This window comes from Leptonychotes weddellii, chromosome 10 (assembly GCF_054177405.1).
Source record: "Leptonychotes weddellii isolate Sample4059 chromosome 10, ASM5417740v2, whole genome shotgun sequence".
Lineage (NCBI taxonomy): Eukaryota > Metazoa > Chordata > Mammalia > Carnivora > Phocidae > Leptonychotes > Leptonychotes weddellii.
Window position 1 is genome coordinate 51,813,643 of NC_138378.1, and position 16,666 is coordinate 51,830,308.

The 16,666-nt window shown below is 39.8% G+C and overlaps 2 protein-coding genes across 4 annotated transcripts in view; one reads left to right on the forward strand and one right to left on the reverse strand.

The window, feature by feature from the left end:
• EIF5B (eukaryotic translation initiation factor 5B) overlaps positions 1–1,597 on the reverse strand; it is a 76,858-nt gene extending 75,261 nt beyond the window's left edge. The window contains exon 1 of the mRNA XM_081832302.1: positions 1,392–1,597. Within this exon, the coding sequence (XP_081688428.1) occupies positions 1,392–1,426 (35 nt within the window). The 5' untranslated portion in view covers positions 1,427–1,597. The remainder of the gene's footprint in view (positions 1–1,391) is intronic.
• Positions 1,598–2,774: 1,177 nt separating this feature from the next.
• TXNDC9 (thioredoxin domain containing 9) lies at positions 2,775–15,849 on the forward strand. 3 transcript variants are annotated; one of them, XM_006734200.3, is made up of 5 exons: positions 2,775–2,946; positions 5,260–5,478; positions 8,817–8,935; positions 12,322–12,576; positions 15,089–15,849. In XM_006734200.3, the coding sequence occupies exons 2-5, from the start codon at positions 5,290–5,292 to the stop codon at positions 15,204–15,206; spliced, it is 681 nt and encodes a 226-aa protein (XP_006734263.1). In that variant the 5' UTR covers positions 2,775–2,946; positions 5,260–5,289; the 3' UTR covers positions 15,207–15,849. The 3 variants fall into 3 exon arrangements, with proteins under 3 accessions (XP_006734263.1, XP_030884971.1, XP_081689553.1); XM_031029111.2 differs by lacking the exon at positions 2,775–2,946 and adding an exon at positions 3,127–3,498; XM_081833427.1 differs by lacking the exon at positions 2,775–2,946 and adding an exon at positions 3,581–3,604.
• The last annotated feature ends 817 nt before the right edge of the window (positions 15,850–16,666 follow it).

Below are 16,666 nucleotides of genomic sequence, written 5' to 3' on the forward strand. Positions count from 1 at the left end.
ATCTTAGCAGGTGGACAGACACGAATGGTCATGTGATAACCACGGTTGAAACCCGCTAATTAGTATACAAAGCTTTATTATACTCATCTACTTTTTGTACACGGTTGGAATAAAAATGTATCCTATGTGTCAAAACATCCTGCCAAAAGCAGAGAAATTTTTGTCCCACTAAGTCACCCAGAAGTCTGCTTATTTTCTCTCATTTACCTGGTCTGATTAACAAGTTCTAGTCTGCAAGCCAATTAACTTCTTCCAATAGATTTGTAGCTGAAATACAAGACTCACCTTGGTGTCTTTTAATTCCACTCATCAGTGGTGTCAGGTGAGCAAACAATCCAGGAATTATAATTAGTAATCTTACTTTAACTTCAAGACTTGGTACCCATTTTAAGTCAAAATGAACTATCAGAGGTTGTTGTTTTTGGTTTTTGTTTTGTTTTGTTTTTTTAATTTACCTTACTCTCCCCTAGTATTTGAACTAAGTTTGGTGAGTGGTTTACAAAGGTGAAATGTAACAGATGTTCACTCCCAGGGAGTAAACTTTGAATGAGAAGAGTAAGAGGATTCAATAGAATGTGACATACGGAAATGTTGCAAAAATCTCGGGGTACGTAACTCCACATACACCCGTACACTCCTTCCCCCCAAAAGCCTTTCAAGTGGTTAGAAAGGAGAGACCTTGGTTGGTTGGTTTCGTCTCCTCCTCCTTTCTTAAGGGGAGGTGCTAAAGAGCAAGGAAATCACCAAAAGACGGGCCGGAAGAAGGAAAGCAAAAAGCACGGAGTCTGGACAACCAGACCTTAAATAATTGGGAACTGTAAACAAATTAAATGAGGTTAAGAGGCGGTTACCTATTAAACACCTCCCTGTAACTCCAACTCACCTGAGCGGCTCTGAGTTTAAAAAACCGAGCTGTAGGTACACTCTCATTCGAACTCCCCTCTCTCTTCAAGTATTCACAGGTACAAAGGCACTGAAAGAACTCTTCCTGACCCCCGCCAGTAACAGCGCCACAAAAAAAACTCTCACGCTGGCCGGGGCCACTCTGGCCAGGCTGTCCCCGACCCAGCGAAGCCACGCGAGTCCCTCCCCGTAGGGCAGGGAACCCCAAAACCACTGCCCCGCTCCTCAGGCAAGACATCCCTCTTCCCAGGCCGGGCGAGGGGTAGCGGCGGGACCAAACCTCGACTGGAAGAACCCGCCCGCCGCCGAGGCCCTCCGCACCCGCCCGGAACTGGGGTCTTGGCCCCAGGCCGCCCATTCTGGACCCAGGCCCGGTGCCTCGTGGTGCCGGGCGCGAGCCTCACCCCCGGTCCACCCCGCGCCGGCGAAACCCGCGCGAACCACTGAGCTGCGCCCGACGCCACCGTGCGGACCCAGTCACTGGGTACCTGTCTTCGCTCTTGTTTTTCTGCTTCTTCCCCATCGTGTGTCAGCGGCGCTCGTAGCCCCAGCCCCTCTATTCGGTCTCTCACAGACCCACTGTCCCCCAGCCGACTTTGGTCTCTTTTCGGCTCGGCTGCCCTCGCACTGCCGCCTCTCGCACCCGGCTCTCCACAGACCCGCGCACTGGGACAGGGCACATATGGTGTGAGCTCTCAGTGCGCAAGCGCATCGCCCCGCCGCCTTGGCGTGGGGACGCAGGGCGCGGCTCATCGAGAGCTGCGCTTCGGGTAGAGCGTCTCCAGTTGACCAGCCGGCCAGGCGGGAGCCCGAGCGCCCCCTTTCCGCAAGCGTCCGCCGCGCAAGGATAACAGCGGGGTTTCCTGGTTCTAGAACCCTGAGACAGACAATGAGGCTGAAAATTCCCCTTGTCAGCTCCGTCTCTGGGGAGAACGCAAACTTGGAGTTTTGGAGCTCGGCTCAGAGGTAAGCCTTGGGCTTTCCTTCCACCTCTGTGTCTTTGTATTCTCAGCCGCACGCAGTTCAGTAAAGAAACACAATGAACCAGTGATAGGCACTCTAGGTAATAAATCTAGGACAAATTGGGACTCTCAGTAACGTCCATGAATTATGAAGTCTGTTCAGTCTCTAAAAAATAATTACCATGGGGCGCCTGGGTGGCTCAGTTGGTTAAGCGACTGCCTTCGGCTCAGGTCATTATCCTGGAGTCCCTGGATCGAGTCCCGCATCGGGCTCCCTGCTCAGCGGGGAGTCAGCTTCTCCCTCTGACCCTACCCCCTCTCATGTGCTCTCTCTCATTCTCTCTCTCAAATAAATAAATAAAAAATCTTTAAAAAAAATAATAATTACCATGAACAAAACAAGGACACACCCCTTAGTTCCCCGAAATAGAAATTAATCTTTACATTCAAAGTGAGAGCAAGATCTAAGAATTTGTGTTAGGGAAGTCCAAAGGGAACCAACCTACTGGGTGGTAAACATGTTTAATATCTGGATCCGGACAGTGATACTACGGGTGTTAAGTATGTAAAAACTAATCATGCTGTGTAAGTTATACCTCAACTTAAAAAAAAAAAAAAATGTGTTCATTAAACACGATGGAAGCGAAGTTGGAGTGTCACTCCAGAGCAAGATCGTAGCTATCTCTCGTTTCTGATGTAACATTACGTGTACTGAGGCTCGGAGCCTAAGGAAGTCCCGACTCGGCCACGCTGAGCACTGATAAACTACAACCTCCAGCATACTTTGCTCCCTCCCCCGTTGGCCGTTTATCCAGAACGAGGCTGAGAATCGGAAATATCGGGTGGAGGATGGGAGCTGCGCACGCGCAGAAGCGCTCACCGAACGCACGCCCTTCCCCCCCCCCCCCGCCCCACTTCCTCGGGCGTCGCAGGTTGTATCGCGTGAGGGCCGCAGCCAAAGGGGTGGCGGAAGTGACGGCGGGTTCGCAGCCACCGGCAGCTGCTGCGAGGGTGAAGCCAGAGTGGACTGCCTTTCTGGAGCAGTTAGTTCTTCACTTCTCAGGTGTCACCGAGAGCTCAGGTGAGGCAGAGGATGGTGTGGAAAAATTGGCCACCGCCTCCCGGTGCTGATGAACACTTCACTTCACCACTCAACATCCGGCCAGGGCGGGGGAGGGGCGCGGCCCAGACGTCGGTGTCAGTGAAGCGGAGGCGGCTTCGGCGCATGCGCTCCGGGGGTTGTTGCCCACGGGGCCACCTGAACTCCGCCTTGGTCGGTCCCTATGGGCTCAGGGAGTGGCGAGGAAGCTTTTCGGAAGGTACCTCGAGCGCAGTTCAGGTTGTTTTGGCGGGTGCATGTAAGGGAGTCAAGGAAGCGGTTAGGTAATTTGAGGACAAGCCCCTTCCCACTGTTCCCGATGAACTGTAAAGAGGAAGAATCAGGTTTGTGGTTTGAAGAATGAAAAGTTATCGGGATCGCTACACCATCTCCTCTCCCCTTTGTGAATGCGGTGACCACCACCACCTGTCTCCAGAACAGCTCTTGTTATTCGCTTCTGTTCCCAGTTATCCCAGAATTAAATTCTGAGTTTATCTCATAAAACTCCAGGGATCAGCATCCACTATACCTCTGGTAAGAACAGGTTCTGACATGTAAGTCAGTGTCTCAGTAACCAGTTTTCTGCCTCATCCGGCTCCAACCCTAAGGGAAACAGTCTCACTGACATTTTTCTATGGAGGTAGGAAGTGTGAAATTATTTTATCATATTTGAAATACGATTCCTTGAAAATGTATAGCATTTATGAGGAGCTTACAATTTGGTTTTTTAAACTCAAATACTTTTGAAACTTAAGGATAATTTGAACAGAAAGTAGGCATATGTTCATTCAAAATTACAAATTTTTTTTTTAAAGATTTTTTTTTTTTTTATTTGTCAGAGAGAGAGAGTGCTGGGGCAGAGGGAGAAGCAGGCTCCACGCTGAGCAGTGAGCCAGATGTGGGACTGGATCCCAGGACTGGGATCATGACCTGAGCCAAAGGCAGACACTTAACCGACTCAGCCACCCAGGCGTCCCAAAATTAACAAATATATTTTGAGCACTTGCTGTGTTCCAAGCACTGCTAGCTCTGGGGATACAAAGATGAAATCAGTGCATTTCAACTGCTTTTCCTGTGAAGAAAAAAGAATCAAAAGTGAAGTTTGCAAGAAGACTACTTCTTTTCAGTTCAACAGTTGTAGAGGGTTTGTGTGGGCCAGGCTATTTGTCAGTAATTGGGTCAGTGAGTTCACAGTTTATTAAGATTTTTTTTTAAGGTTCTTCAGTAGTGGTTGCAACTGTGTCGTAGTTACTTGAATGCAACAGCTTCTTGCTTTCATAAGCAAATTATAAATTATATTTCTGTAGTAATACATAAAATTTCCATCTGATTGTTCCTGACAAAATACTACATCTTATAAAATGTGTAATTGAAAAGAGCTTCGTTTTATCTGAATTAGATTCTGTTTTTAAACTCCTGTGTTACATAAAGGATCAGTATTTTTAACATTTGGAGTGGTATTGTTTTACATCAAAGTTAAGAACGGTGTCAGTAGATCCATACCAGTATCAGTCTTTGTAGCATTATAGATTTTGTTAGGTCATAGAGAACAGCAGTGAAAACTAAAGTTTAGGGAACACCAGGCACTGTTCTTTACATAAACTGTAAAGCACTTTCTCAGGAGTTAAATGAAAATCATTTAGTAGAAACTTTGAAAAATATATTTTTGGCTCAATTCTGTTCTGTATTGAAGCAAAATTTGTTTTGTAGATGTATGTAAAACCTCACTGTAGTTAAACTTCACTATTATTCAGTCATTTCTGCTTTATTTTTCTTCTGGTTTAAAAAAAGAAACACTGTTAATATATGTCATTAGGTAGAACTCCAACTACCCATTTCTCTGTGGTCTTAAAGACTCCTCTTTGTTTTATTGTAATGAAACAAACTAAATCAGAAGCACCTAAACCTTGCTGTAAGTAATCTTTTGAGTGGTGTGACTATAACCTATGGAAAATTCAGTTTTAAAACATTTCAGTAAGGGGCATTTGGGTGGCTCAGTCAGTTTCTTGATTTCAGCTCAGGTCATGATCCCAGGGTTGTGAGATCTAGCCCCAAATCGGGCTCCTTACTGAGTGTGGACCCTGCTTAAAATTCTCCCTCTCACCCTCCTCCCCTTCCCTCTCTAAAATAATAAAACATTTAAGTAAAAATTCTTAAAGGTAACATGAAATGCTTGGTTGTCAGCAGAACGCTTTGTGGAGGACAAATTATACAGTTGCTAGAATTTTTGTAAATGAGATAGGAAACTTTACTTGCCTTTCCCCCCCCCCCCCAACTTTCCAACTTTCTCCCTAGCACCAAGGCTGAACTATACCATTTAGAAGAATGGAAGCTAATGCATCTGTTGACATGTTTTCAAAAGTCCTGGAAAATCAGTTGCTTCAGACTACCAAACTAGTAGAAGAACATTTGGATTCTGAAATTCAGAAACTGGATCAGATGGACGAGGAGGAATTGGAACGTCTCAAAGAAAAGAGACTTGAGGCACTAAGGAAATCTCAACAGCAGAAACAAGTAACCTCTCTGCCCTGCTTTCTGAAATTACTTTAACAGTATGCTCCTAACAACTTATATATACACGTGCTGAAGTAGTTTTATTTCAGTCCTTATTTTTAGGGTTGTTTTTGTTTTTTACTGCAGAGTACTATCACTGTTAAAAATTTGCTGGGGAAAAAAATTAGTTTTAAAGATACATTAAAAATTAGCCTGCTCAGTATGTTAATCCACAGTCAAGTAAAAGAAACATGTGCCCAAGATCATTTTTTGAGCTCAGATTTGTTGGTTGAGGAGGGAGGGGACTAGGAAGAGCACTGGGAGTCAGTGATTTCCCTTTTAGGTGATTGTAAAGCCGATTATACTTTAGCTGTGATCAGTGTAAGTTAGGTGAGAGCTATAAGGCAGTTTACATTGAAGAAATTATTTCAGGCATTTCCAGTGTAACAATTACATGGCTTGTTTATTCAAAGGAATGCATGCTGGGTCACAAAGAAGGGTGGCCACAGCTCTATCCTTGTTGGTCTCTTAGAGTGTGAAGTGTGGAACAGATTCATAGACTCTGATCAAAACCAATTGGGATAAGTCCTGCAAATTTAATTTTGATTAAAAATTTTTTCATTGCTTTTTGTCAGATTGAAATAGATTATTATCAATTCTGGTTCCTCTTCAGTTGGCTGTGAATAAAACATGCGCTTTGACTTTTCTAAAGAAACAGGGAGTTTTGTTTGTGCTGCTGTAGCATCTCTTTCATAATGTTTATACTTTCAGTGTTTATAAGAATTGCTACAAAAAGGAAAGAATCTTTTATAATGTGATTGAGTTTCTATTTTTATAGCTTGGGTTTTCTAAAATACAGTGTGTGTGTGTATGGTTTTGAAGCCAGGAGACTTTTTTTAATTATAATGCTAATAATTATCTAAGGTAATGTATGATGAGATTCTGCTACAAACTCCTGTTTCACAATCACAGTTAAGTAACACTACTAATTGCTAATAGTTCAACTAAAAAAGTTGTCATAACTGGGATGTTTTTATAGAAAGACTGAATCTACCTGATTTGCAGTAAGGAACATGCATAATGGCTTAAATGAAACTCAGCAGTTAAAACAATAATCTGAATACTTATCATTAAAAACCTGAGTCCTGCAGCCTTTAGGGATTTTTTTAATATGCAAATCAATTTAAAATGAATTTGTCATAGAATAACTGAGAGGATCTTATTTTAGAGTTTTCACTGCATTGTAATAGATCTTTTTTATTAAAATGTTTTTTAAGGAAGTAGAAAAGCTTTAATGGTTTTTATATATACTCTTTTTGAAAGAGTAGTATAGATTGCATAGTAATTTTGATTTACTGATCTATGTAGGTATCAGGAAATCAGTATATGCAGTGACATAAGCACTTAATAGGCTGATGCGAATCAATATTCCTCAGTCAGCCGAGTACCCTCTTCCTGTTAATGACAGCTAGTGACATAGGACTTAGGTAATAAGCAGAAGGACAGGTGAGAAATAGGAAGAGCTCATCCAAAGGCTTGGGTGATAACCACTAAGTGAGAGCTAGATGTTGCCCCACTGCCAGGCCTTTGGTAGGTTCAGCCTGCATTGTTATCTCTGCCCATCCTGCTTGATTCCATTCAGCAGAGGCCCTGTGGAGCATGAACTCTGAAAGAAACTGTACTAAGAGCACAGGGGTGTGCTGAGTATCGGGAGAGATGCCATGTGTTGGTGGAGGTTCAGAGTAGGCTTGCTTCACTCTTAGGAGCTTGGAAAGGTTCAGGTCTTCCACCTGTTGGTTAAACATATGAGAATTAATAACAAAAAGCTTTTTAAAAAACAAATATTCTTTTTTAACGGCAATGTTATTGGTGAGTCAAGAAAAGCCATGAAATGTTACATGCCATTAAGGAACTGTATTTGAGAGTTTAAATTGTTTGTAGAAGTTTGACCAAAGAAATGTCACATAAGGAGAAAACACCTCCTGTGAGCGTCAGCTCAGCATAAGCCAATGTGAAATGGATATGAAAACTATTAATACAGTCTGTGTTAGCTTAAGTCCAGAGGAAGAAAGGAGATGGCACTCCTGCCCCTTTCTCGGTGGACCACTTCTGGAGGGCTGCATTCAGACTTCTGCCACTTTTTAAAAGGATGAGGAGGAATTAGTCTCTGTTGAGAGGAGGATAATCAGAAAGTAAGTGTAGAGATCATTTCATATGAGAAATAGCCAAAAGAAAATGAAGGGAGAGGTAGAGAAGAAAGGATACAGATGAGATAGGGTATCTGAAGGGCTGACGTGTGAAAGACATTAGAACTTTTCCCTCTAATCTTAGGTCCAAGCTGAGATCCACAGACCAAAGTTACAGATATATTGCAGTTCAGTGTGAGAAGACCTTTCAAAAAATTAGAGAGTATACATGCACCTTCTTTTTAAGCACCTATGCCAGACATTATTGTAGATATTTTCATGTTGATAGTCTTACTTTCACAACTCAGTGAGAGAGTTGTGCTTTGTGATCTCCACTTTACAAATGAGGAAATGGAGATTCAGGAAGGTTATTAGAATTCTTAGCCTAATAAGTGGTAGAACAATTATTCAAGCCCATGCCTTCTGCCTGTAAGCCCAGTGTTCCTTTTTATTAAAACCAGCTGCCTGAAAAAGGAAGCAAGCTTCCAGTTGAGACGATGAACCTGTCCTGTAGCAGGAAGCTTGAGAAACTGAAAGGTCTGTCAGGCACGGTTGATAAGGGTTGATATATTGGTTGAGAAGTTGGATTAGATGACTGGTGGTATCTGTATTATTTCTGGACATCATGTGATTTTTTTCTTCCTAGGATACTACCCATTGGTGGCCAGGATAGAAGCAGTTCCTGCCTCTCTGAGCAAACAGGGCTCTTGAGCTGCAGAGCTGCAGAGCTGCAGTAACCACCCCTCCATTTCCCCTCCCTACAAAGACCAAGTAGCTTTATCTCATGAGCATTATTTTTCAAAGCTTTGCATTAACTTGGACCTAATGCTTCTGATTTTAGTAGTTTGAATGCAGAGAAATTAAATGGATATTTACATTTTAAGTTTCTGGAGTCTAAATTTTTATTTTTAAAGATGTGAGAAAACGTATGTGTGAAGTTACCAAGACAGATGATTGTCTTAAACACAAATTGTGCTGAAAGATAGTCCCTGCCCACAGACTGTGTTTGCACTGACACGAGAGACCTAGGAAAATAAATCACTAAGAGGAATTGATTTCTCTACAAGATAAAATCAACTTCATTACAGAATGTTATAGCGATTTAGACATAAAATGTAAAGTGGTACTGAAAGATATTTCAAGTGTGTAATATTTCCCTTTTCTCCAAATTAGGAATGGCTTTCAAAAGGACATGGGGAATACAGAGAAATCCCTAGTGAGAGAGACTTTTTTCAAGAAGTCAAAGAGAGTAAAAAAGTGGTTTGCCATTTCTACAGTGACTCCACATTCAGGTAACTTTGTTTCCATCAGTGACTTGTTTAAAATGATGAGATCTTTGAGTAGAGATATGCTAACATAATAGGAAAATTAAAAAATTAGAGGAACTACTTCTAAGTTGTTTCTTTGTATTTCTGTAGAAGTCTCTGTTAAAGTTAAACAATTGTTATTCTGAAGATTAAACTTAAAAACCTGTTACATAAAAAAGTATAAATGAATATTATTAAAAATCGAGATTATTTCCATAGAACTGGCCATTTTCTGAATTATGTTTTCATTAGATAACTTTAAAAACATCTAAGAGATGTACATGTAAATTTTTTTTTTCAACACAACAAGAATTATTTCTCCTTTTTTTGGTACTATTATGACATAGACACAATGTTGGGAGTGGGGGCCAACACCTTGAACACTAGCTTTGAATTCACTCACTCCTTCTCAGCCAGCAACTCATGGGGAGACAATGGTTTGACCAAGCCTTTGACTAGAAGCATCATTGGGAGTGCCAGGCTTGGCTGGAAGGAGAGGAAGGTGATTTCTTTTGGAAAGCCCAGATCTGCAAACCTCTCTACAGAGGCAGAGTCCTTGTAAAATGAAAATACCCCTAGAAAAGGTTATATCTTGGGGCGCCTGGGTGGCTCAGTCGGTTAAGCAGCTGCCTTCAGCTCGGGTCATGATCCCAGGGTCCTGGGATCAAGCCCCGCATCGGGCTCCCTGGTCGGTGGGGAGCCTGCTTCTCCCTCTCCCTCTGCCTGCTGCTCCCCTGCTGTGCTTTCTCACTCTCTGTCAAATAAATAAATAAAATCTTTAAAAAAAAAAAGTTATATCTTAACTTAAGCCTTTCTTTTAACCCCCAGATTTGATTAGTTGCCAACTTTTAAAAATTGAGAGATAACAATTTTTTTAAAAACCCAGATTTCAGATGTTTAAAAAAATCAAATAACCTAATAGCAGACCTGGAATTCTGTAGGAAGGCAGTTTGCTAATACTGAATAGCAGCCACCTCCCTCAGACACACACTCCAGTGTAGAGTCTCCATCATTCACTGCTGTCTCAGCCCTGCCCTCTTCTGCCATTTGCACAGCCTGCTCCGCCCTTGTCTTAAACTCACCACCCAGTAACTTAGTTGTTAATTCAGATCTTACAGGGATTGATTGCCTCAGACTTACTGATTAAGGTAATAAAAATGAAAATGTTGAGATGGTGAAATCCCCTGTAAGGGAAAGTGTGGGAAGGGTTTAGAAAAGAAAGGGTATCAGAGAAACCCTCTGTCACCGTGGTACTCTGTCCTCTCCCACTGGCAATATTTCTCCAGTTGCCAACCTTTGACATACATGATGAGGTGATACATTAATATCATATTAGTCTCTAAGGTTGATATCATTTGATGTTTATTAGATGTTTTTGCCCAGCCAGTAGATTGTTTTGAGAAAGCAGAGAGTTTGCCTGTATCGTGGCTCACCATGCTCCCAAGTTCCTACCCCTAGAGCAGCAATGACTGACACAGAGTAGGTGCTCAGTAAATATATTTGATGGTTGTATAAATGGTGCAACACCAGGAGTACTTATCTTCAAGCAAAAATGAAAAATCAAGAGGTGCCTGGTTGGCTTAGCTGGTAAAACATCTGACTTCTGATCTCAGGGTCTTGAGTTTAGCCCCATGTTGGGTATAGAGATTGCTTAAAAAATAGAAAAAAAAGAAAAATCATTAGAAAATTTTATTGGTAGATCCAATAGATATCAGAGTTCCTGGTGCATAGTAGACTGGATATTTCATATATAAAATCCTGGAACATTCACAATGACCCTTTGAGGTAGATAGGTAGGTATAATTCCAGTGCTTCATGCATGGAGACCAAGACTTGGAGAGATTAAGTGACTCACCTAATGTCACTGACCTACTAAATGACAGAAGAGGATTCGAACCCAGGATTTAAGCCTAAGCTGTTTTAACTACACTGTGACTGCCGCTTCTAGGTTTTTAAAAAAATGAATTAACAAATGGTACAATCAATAGATTTACTTAAAATAGGTTCCATATAACTCCAGTAAAACCATGGAGTTGACTTATCTACAAGTTTTCAAGAACATATTTCGCATATAATGGTTCATTTATCATTTGTTTTAGAGTTTCATTCAGGAACCATTTATTAATTTGTTCCCTCCTACCATTTTTCACTACAATCTCATTGCTATACTACATGGGCGATACATGAAAAGATGCATTCAGAGGTAGAATGATGAGGCATCAAGGTTACTAGGAACTTGCTGGACCCAGTCTTAATTCAGGAATAACTACACCAAGAAGTATGCAGAAAGCCTACTAGTAACAACTATGAAACATTTGGTGTCTTTATCATCTAAAGCAGTAGTTATCAAACTTTACAGAGCATGAGAAGCACCTGCATGTTTCCCAGCTCCACTCCCAGAGAATTTTGGTTCATCCATATATTTTAAAAGCTGACTTTAATGAACACCTGTGATTAAGAACTGCTCAAAAAGATTATTACAGTAGTCTGTTTCAGGAACACTAAAGGATCGACCACTTTAAAATACCTTTTAACTTTCAGAAAATGTCATTTCCATTTTTCTTTTCAATAGAAAGTGGCTTAATAAAACTACTGGTATTTTTCATTTCTTTAGAACCATATGACCATAGTTATAGCCCTGACCCTATGCTTCTTAATAATTAGTTGCAGTTAGAAGAGTTCCTTCTCAGTGACACCATTCAGTCTTAATGACTTCTAAATATGGCACTGTGTGTACATTTCTAATTCTAAAAAGTATCTTCTGAGTTCTGTCAAGTCAAATTTATTACCCTTCAAGCTCTGTGTATGAGACACCAGGAAACATAAGAGAAATGACAGTTTTTTGTTCTTACCATGAACATGACAACTTCGTGAACTACTTGTGACTGAAAGTGTATATTTAGTATCTTGTTTTCCGTAAGTATCATTAGGGCACATCTGACTTTCTAGAATCCTGGATGATTTTCTGCCTCTCATATCAGTTAACTAACCTATGAAATGAAATGAGGTCATCGACACCAGCATAGGCTGGCTGCCAAATTACGAGACTCAAGCAGAAGAACTATCAAATTAAATGTACCTTTGGGAGCCTGAGTGGCTCAGTTGGTTGAGCGACTGCCTTCGGCTCAGGTCATGATCCTGGAGTCCCTGGATCGAGTCCCGCATCGGGCTCCCTGCTCGGCGGGGAGTCTGCTTCTCCCTCTGACCCTCCTCCCTCTCATGCTCTCTGTCTCTCATTCTCTCTGTCTCAAATAAATAAATAAAATCTTTAAAAAAAAAAAAAAAAAAAAAAAAAATTAAATGTACCTTTATGATACTTATTTTTAAAATGAAAAATCTGTTTTAGCTTTTCCATATGCTTTTATTTATAGGTGTAAAATATTAGACCGACATTTGGTGATATTGTCCAAGAAACATCTTGAGACCAAATTTCTGAAGCTGAATGTGGAAAAAGCACCTTTCCTTTGTGAGAGACTGCGTATCAAAGTCATTCCCACACTAGCACTGGTAAAAGATGGAAAAACACAAGATTATGTTGTTGGATTTACTGACCTAGGAAATACAGATGACTTCACCACAGAAACTTTAGAATGGAGGCTGGGTTGTTCCGATATTCTCAGTTACAGGTAATTTTTAGCAAAACCATTGATTTTAATGTCATATCCAGTTGATATTTTTAGAGAAGTTTTTTTATGTTAACATTCATTTTATGGAGCTAAGTAAGATCTTCTGGCTGAGATGTAGAAAATATTTCACAAATGAAAAACATATTTCTTAAAGCGTACATTATTAGCATCATCTTACAACAAAATCAGAGGTACAGATAAAATTGAGTCTTGGAGTACACCTAACTATAAAAGTTTTCATCCTGACAAATCCTATTGAATCTAATTTTCTATTAGTCTGGAAACCCAAAATGACATTTCAGAATTGACTCTTCCCTGATTTAAACCAGATTATTCAAATTGGTGATGACTTATTTTTGAACATCAGATTTTTTAATGTAGCTGTTGCTGTCTTCTGGAATATGATAAAATGTATAATCTCATTTCTGTGATCATCTTAAATTATTGTGGAGACAGTATCAATTTGAAAACAATCTAAAATCCAACTTCCATTTTTCATTCATCTCCTTCTTCACTTTGCCAAATAGTTTATCTGATTCCATAAATCAGAACTTATCATCTTGCCTTCTATGCCTGTTTTTGATTTGGAAAATTAACAGATAAAATTATACTATTATCATTCTATAGGCATAGTGCTTTTCAATAAGTAGAAAGTTCTCTTTTCCCTGTCCCTTTTCCTCTGAATCTCCCCTACACATGCCTAAATTATCCCTACATTGTAGGAATTGACTTTGGAGTTTTAGGTTTTACTTTCTTAATAATAAATAGAATATTAATATTTATTAAATGTATTTTGAAATTATTTCAAACTTTAAACAAGTTGGAAACTAGTACAAAGAATTTTCATTTATCTTTTGCCCATATCTCTCAATTTTAAACATTTTACGTTTGCTTTGTCATTCTTTTTCTGAATGCATACATTTTATTTTCAAAACCATTTGAGTGGAAGTTGAAGATGTATTGTTCCTTTACTCCTAAATATTTCCTTGTGTATTTTCCAACAATGAGGGCTTTTTCTATGTAACCAGAGTACAATGATTAAGACAGGAAATGTTAAATAATTTACAGACCTTACTCAGATTCTACCACTGTCCCAATAATGTCCTTCATACTAAAATGTTTCATGTAGTCACTATGTATTTTTAGTTTCCATTAATCTGTGACAACTTGTCTTATTTTGCAATACATGGACATTTTTGAAGAGTACAAGCTAGTTATTTTGTAGAGCATCCCTCAGTTTGGGTTTGTCTAATGTTTCAGGATTAGGTTTGGACTATGCATTTTCTCACAGGTACATGATAGAAGTGATATTGCATTCTTCTCAATGTAGCACTGCAGGAGGTATAGGATGTTTTGTCTCATTTCTGGTGGTGGTAACTGAGTACTGGTTAACAAGTTGTCTACCAAGCCAAATGGTGATTTAAGAAGAACTTTTCCATATCTCACACTAATTTACTTTTTCATTTATTTATATTAGAATGGGCAATGGCTTATCTTATCCAGTGGCTTATAGTTCGCTACTAATATTTATTTTGAAGCCCAAATTGCCCCAGATTTGACCAGTAGAGTCCCTCTCATGCAGGCTTCTATGTCCTTTTCACACGTCCCAGTAGTTATTTAAGCACATTCTTTCTGGTGCAAATAAGAGGTCTTAGAGGGATTCTCCCTAGAATTGACTATTTCTCCAAGGCACTGTGGTTCCTCTCAGTGGCACATATTTCTTTTTTTTTATTATGTTAATCACCATACATTACATCATTAGTTTTTGATGTAGTGTTCCATGATTCGTTGTTTCCGTATAACACCCAGTGCTCCATGCAGTACGTGCCCTCTTTAATACCCATCACCAGGCTAACCCATCCCCCCACCCCCCTCCCCTCTAGAACCCTCAGTTTGTTTCTCAGAGTCCGTAGTCTCTCATGGTTCGTCTCCCCCTCCAAATGATATTTCAAAACCAGAATCTAGGTGCCAGGAATCTTCCTAGATATTTTTGAAAGAAGAAAATGTCTCAGTTATTTGTTAAGCATCATTGAAAAATTTCATGCCAATTCCAGGTTAATGATAATGAATTCCATGAGTTTTATTGATGTTTGTCTAAACATTAAAAGATGTGAAACAGGATCATACCAGCCATAACAAGCTGTAAAAAATCATTTTCCTGTGTCATTCTTATAGTGAAAAGGATCTAATCCAAGTTCAGCATATCCAAAACAGGTGGAAAAACTTTCATTTCCTTCTGTACTTTTCAGTCAGAAAATCTGTTGGTACGTCTTGTGAAATGTTAGTAATTAATGGTAAGAAAATAAAACATGGATCAAAAACATTTAGTAATACAAAATAGGGTTTAAAACTCTTAACCATCAGTATGAATAATATAGGTCTTCCTTGACACCAGCATCTTAAAGAAAACTATTCCATAGGTGAGGAAGAAAAGAGATTTTTGTGCAGGTTAACATACCAACTGTGCTAAATCATAAACAGTAAATGCTTTTCAAATTTGCTTTATTTTTAGTGGAAATTTAATGGAGCCACCATTTCAGAGCCAGAAGAAATTTGGAACAAACTTCACAAAGCTGGAAAAGAAAACTATCCGAGGGAAGAAATATGATTCAGACTCTGATGATGATTAGAAATTAGTTATAATTCTTTGTAAATTGTCTTTTTATTTCTGCTTACTTCAGAATTAGATGTGTTTTCTAAATCCCGTTGGTTTTTATACATTGGTCATCTAATGGTCATGTTCTAGAGTTTTGTACAGTTTCATCGCATTGAAAGACATCTTCAGTATTTTCTGTGTGGCACTCATGTTTAAGTTGAGGAAAACTTCTGAGTTCTTAAATTATCCAGCAAGGGTCTGGATTCTCTATTTTTGAGATTGATTTTATCACAATATGATTCCTACGTCTTTATACCATTAACAGTTGTGTTTTTAATCTACTGGATTGGAAATAGGAATTCAGCAAACTATTCCAGGACTAATTCTTACCTAGCATTATTTACTTTATACAGCAGGTCAAACAACATTTACTGGTGTAACACACTCACTTGTAAATGAATTATAAACACTCTTTACTTCTGGAATATATTTAGCTATTAAAGAACTGCCTATTTATTCTGTAGGCTGTGTGTTGATGATGAATCAGCTGATGGCAGCAGAAAGCTTTTTCAGGTTTTGAGCATACTGCCTTATTTAAAGGATTCTGATTGCTTGTATTTTAAGACATGCATTAAAAAATAATCAGGACGGGGCACCTGGGTGGCTCCGTCGGTTAAGTCTGTGACTCTTGATTTCGGCTCAGGTCATGATCTCAGGGTCCTGGGATCCAGCCATTTCTCAGTGGAGACTCTGCTTAAGATCTTCTCCATCTGAGCCCTCTCCCCTCCTTCATGCTCTCTCTCAAAAATAAATGATCAGGAAGCACAACTGGAATGGCAACATGATCTGCAGACTCCTTGGTGAAAACAACCATAACTGGTAAATATATATGTATATTTTTTAAAGTCTTGGGAATTGTCATAAAACCATATAGCAAATAAAAACATTTATTACAGAAACATTTATTCAAGAAAATACTAAAGCTTGGTAAGAATAGCAAGTCTCTGGTATTTGAGCCATGACCCCACACCATTTCTCCCCCTAGCTCCCAATTTCAGCCTACAGTTTCTCCCTAGGATGAACAGACTGCTAGCATTTCTCATTCTACCTGCTCCTATCCCCCAAGCTCTATGTCACAGAAGCTCTATTTCAGGTAACAGTAGCAAAGATGTCTGGACCTTCCTTCCTCTACCCAGTCCCCACTTAGAGCACTGAAGAGCTACCCCAGGAATGGCAGACCAAGAATACTATTTTCTAATCACTATTGCCCCAGCTTATGAGTGGAGGTTCCATGCAAGGAAAGGCAAACAAGACCAGGAGTTATCATCCACTGCTCTATATATAGACCACAGGTATCACTCCTAGAAAAACAGGCTACTCTCCCCATCCCCAACTCTGAGGCAGTAGCAAGCCATAAAAACAGCTTCTATATGATCCTCTAAGTTCAAGCCTAAGGGTGCTGCCATAGACCAAGGAAATTTAGAGTGGGAGTAG

What these genes read in the sequence shown, in the direction of transcription:
- TXNDC9 (XM_006734200.3), top strand. Translation starts at nt 5,290, where the DNA reads ATGGAAGCTAATGCATCTGTTGACATGTTTTCAAAAGTCCTGGAAAAT. An exon ending in TACAGTGACTCCACATTCAG is followed by an intron (nt 8,936 to 12,321) that starts GTAACTTTGTTT and finishes TTTTATTTATAG; the next exon opens with GTGTAAAATATTAGACCGAC. An exon ending in TCCGATATTCTCAGTTACAG is followed by an intron (nt 12,577 to 15,088) that starts GTAATTTTTAGC and finishes CTTTATTTTTAG; the next exon opens with TGGAAATTTAATGGAGCCAC.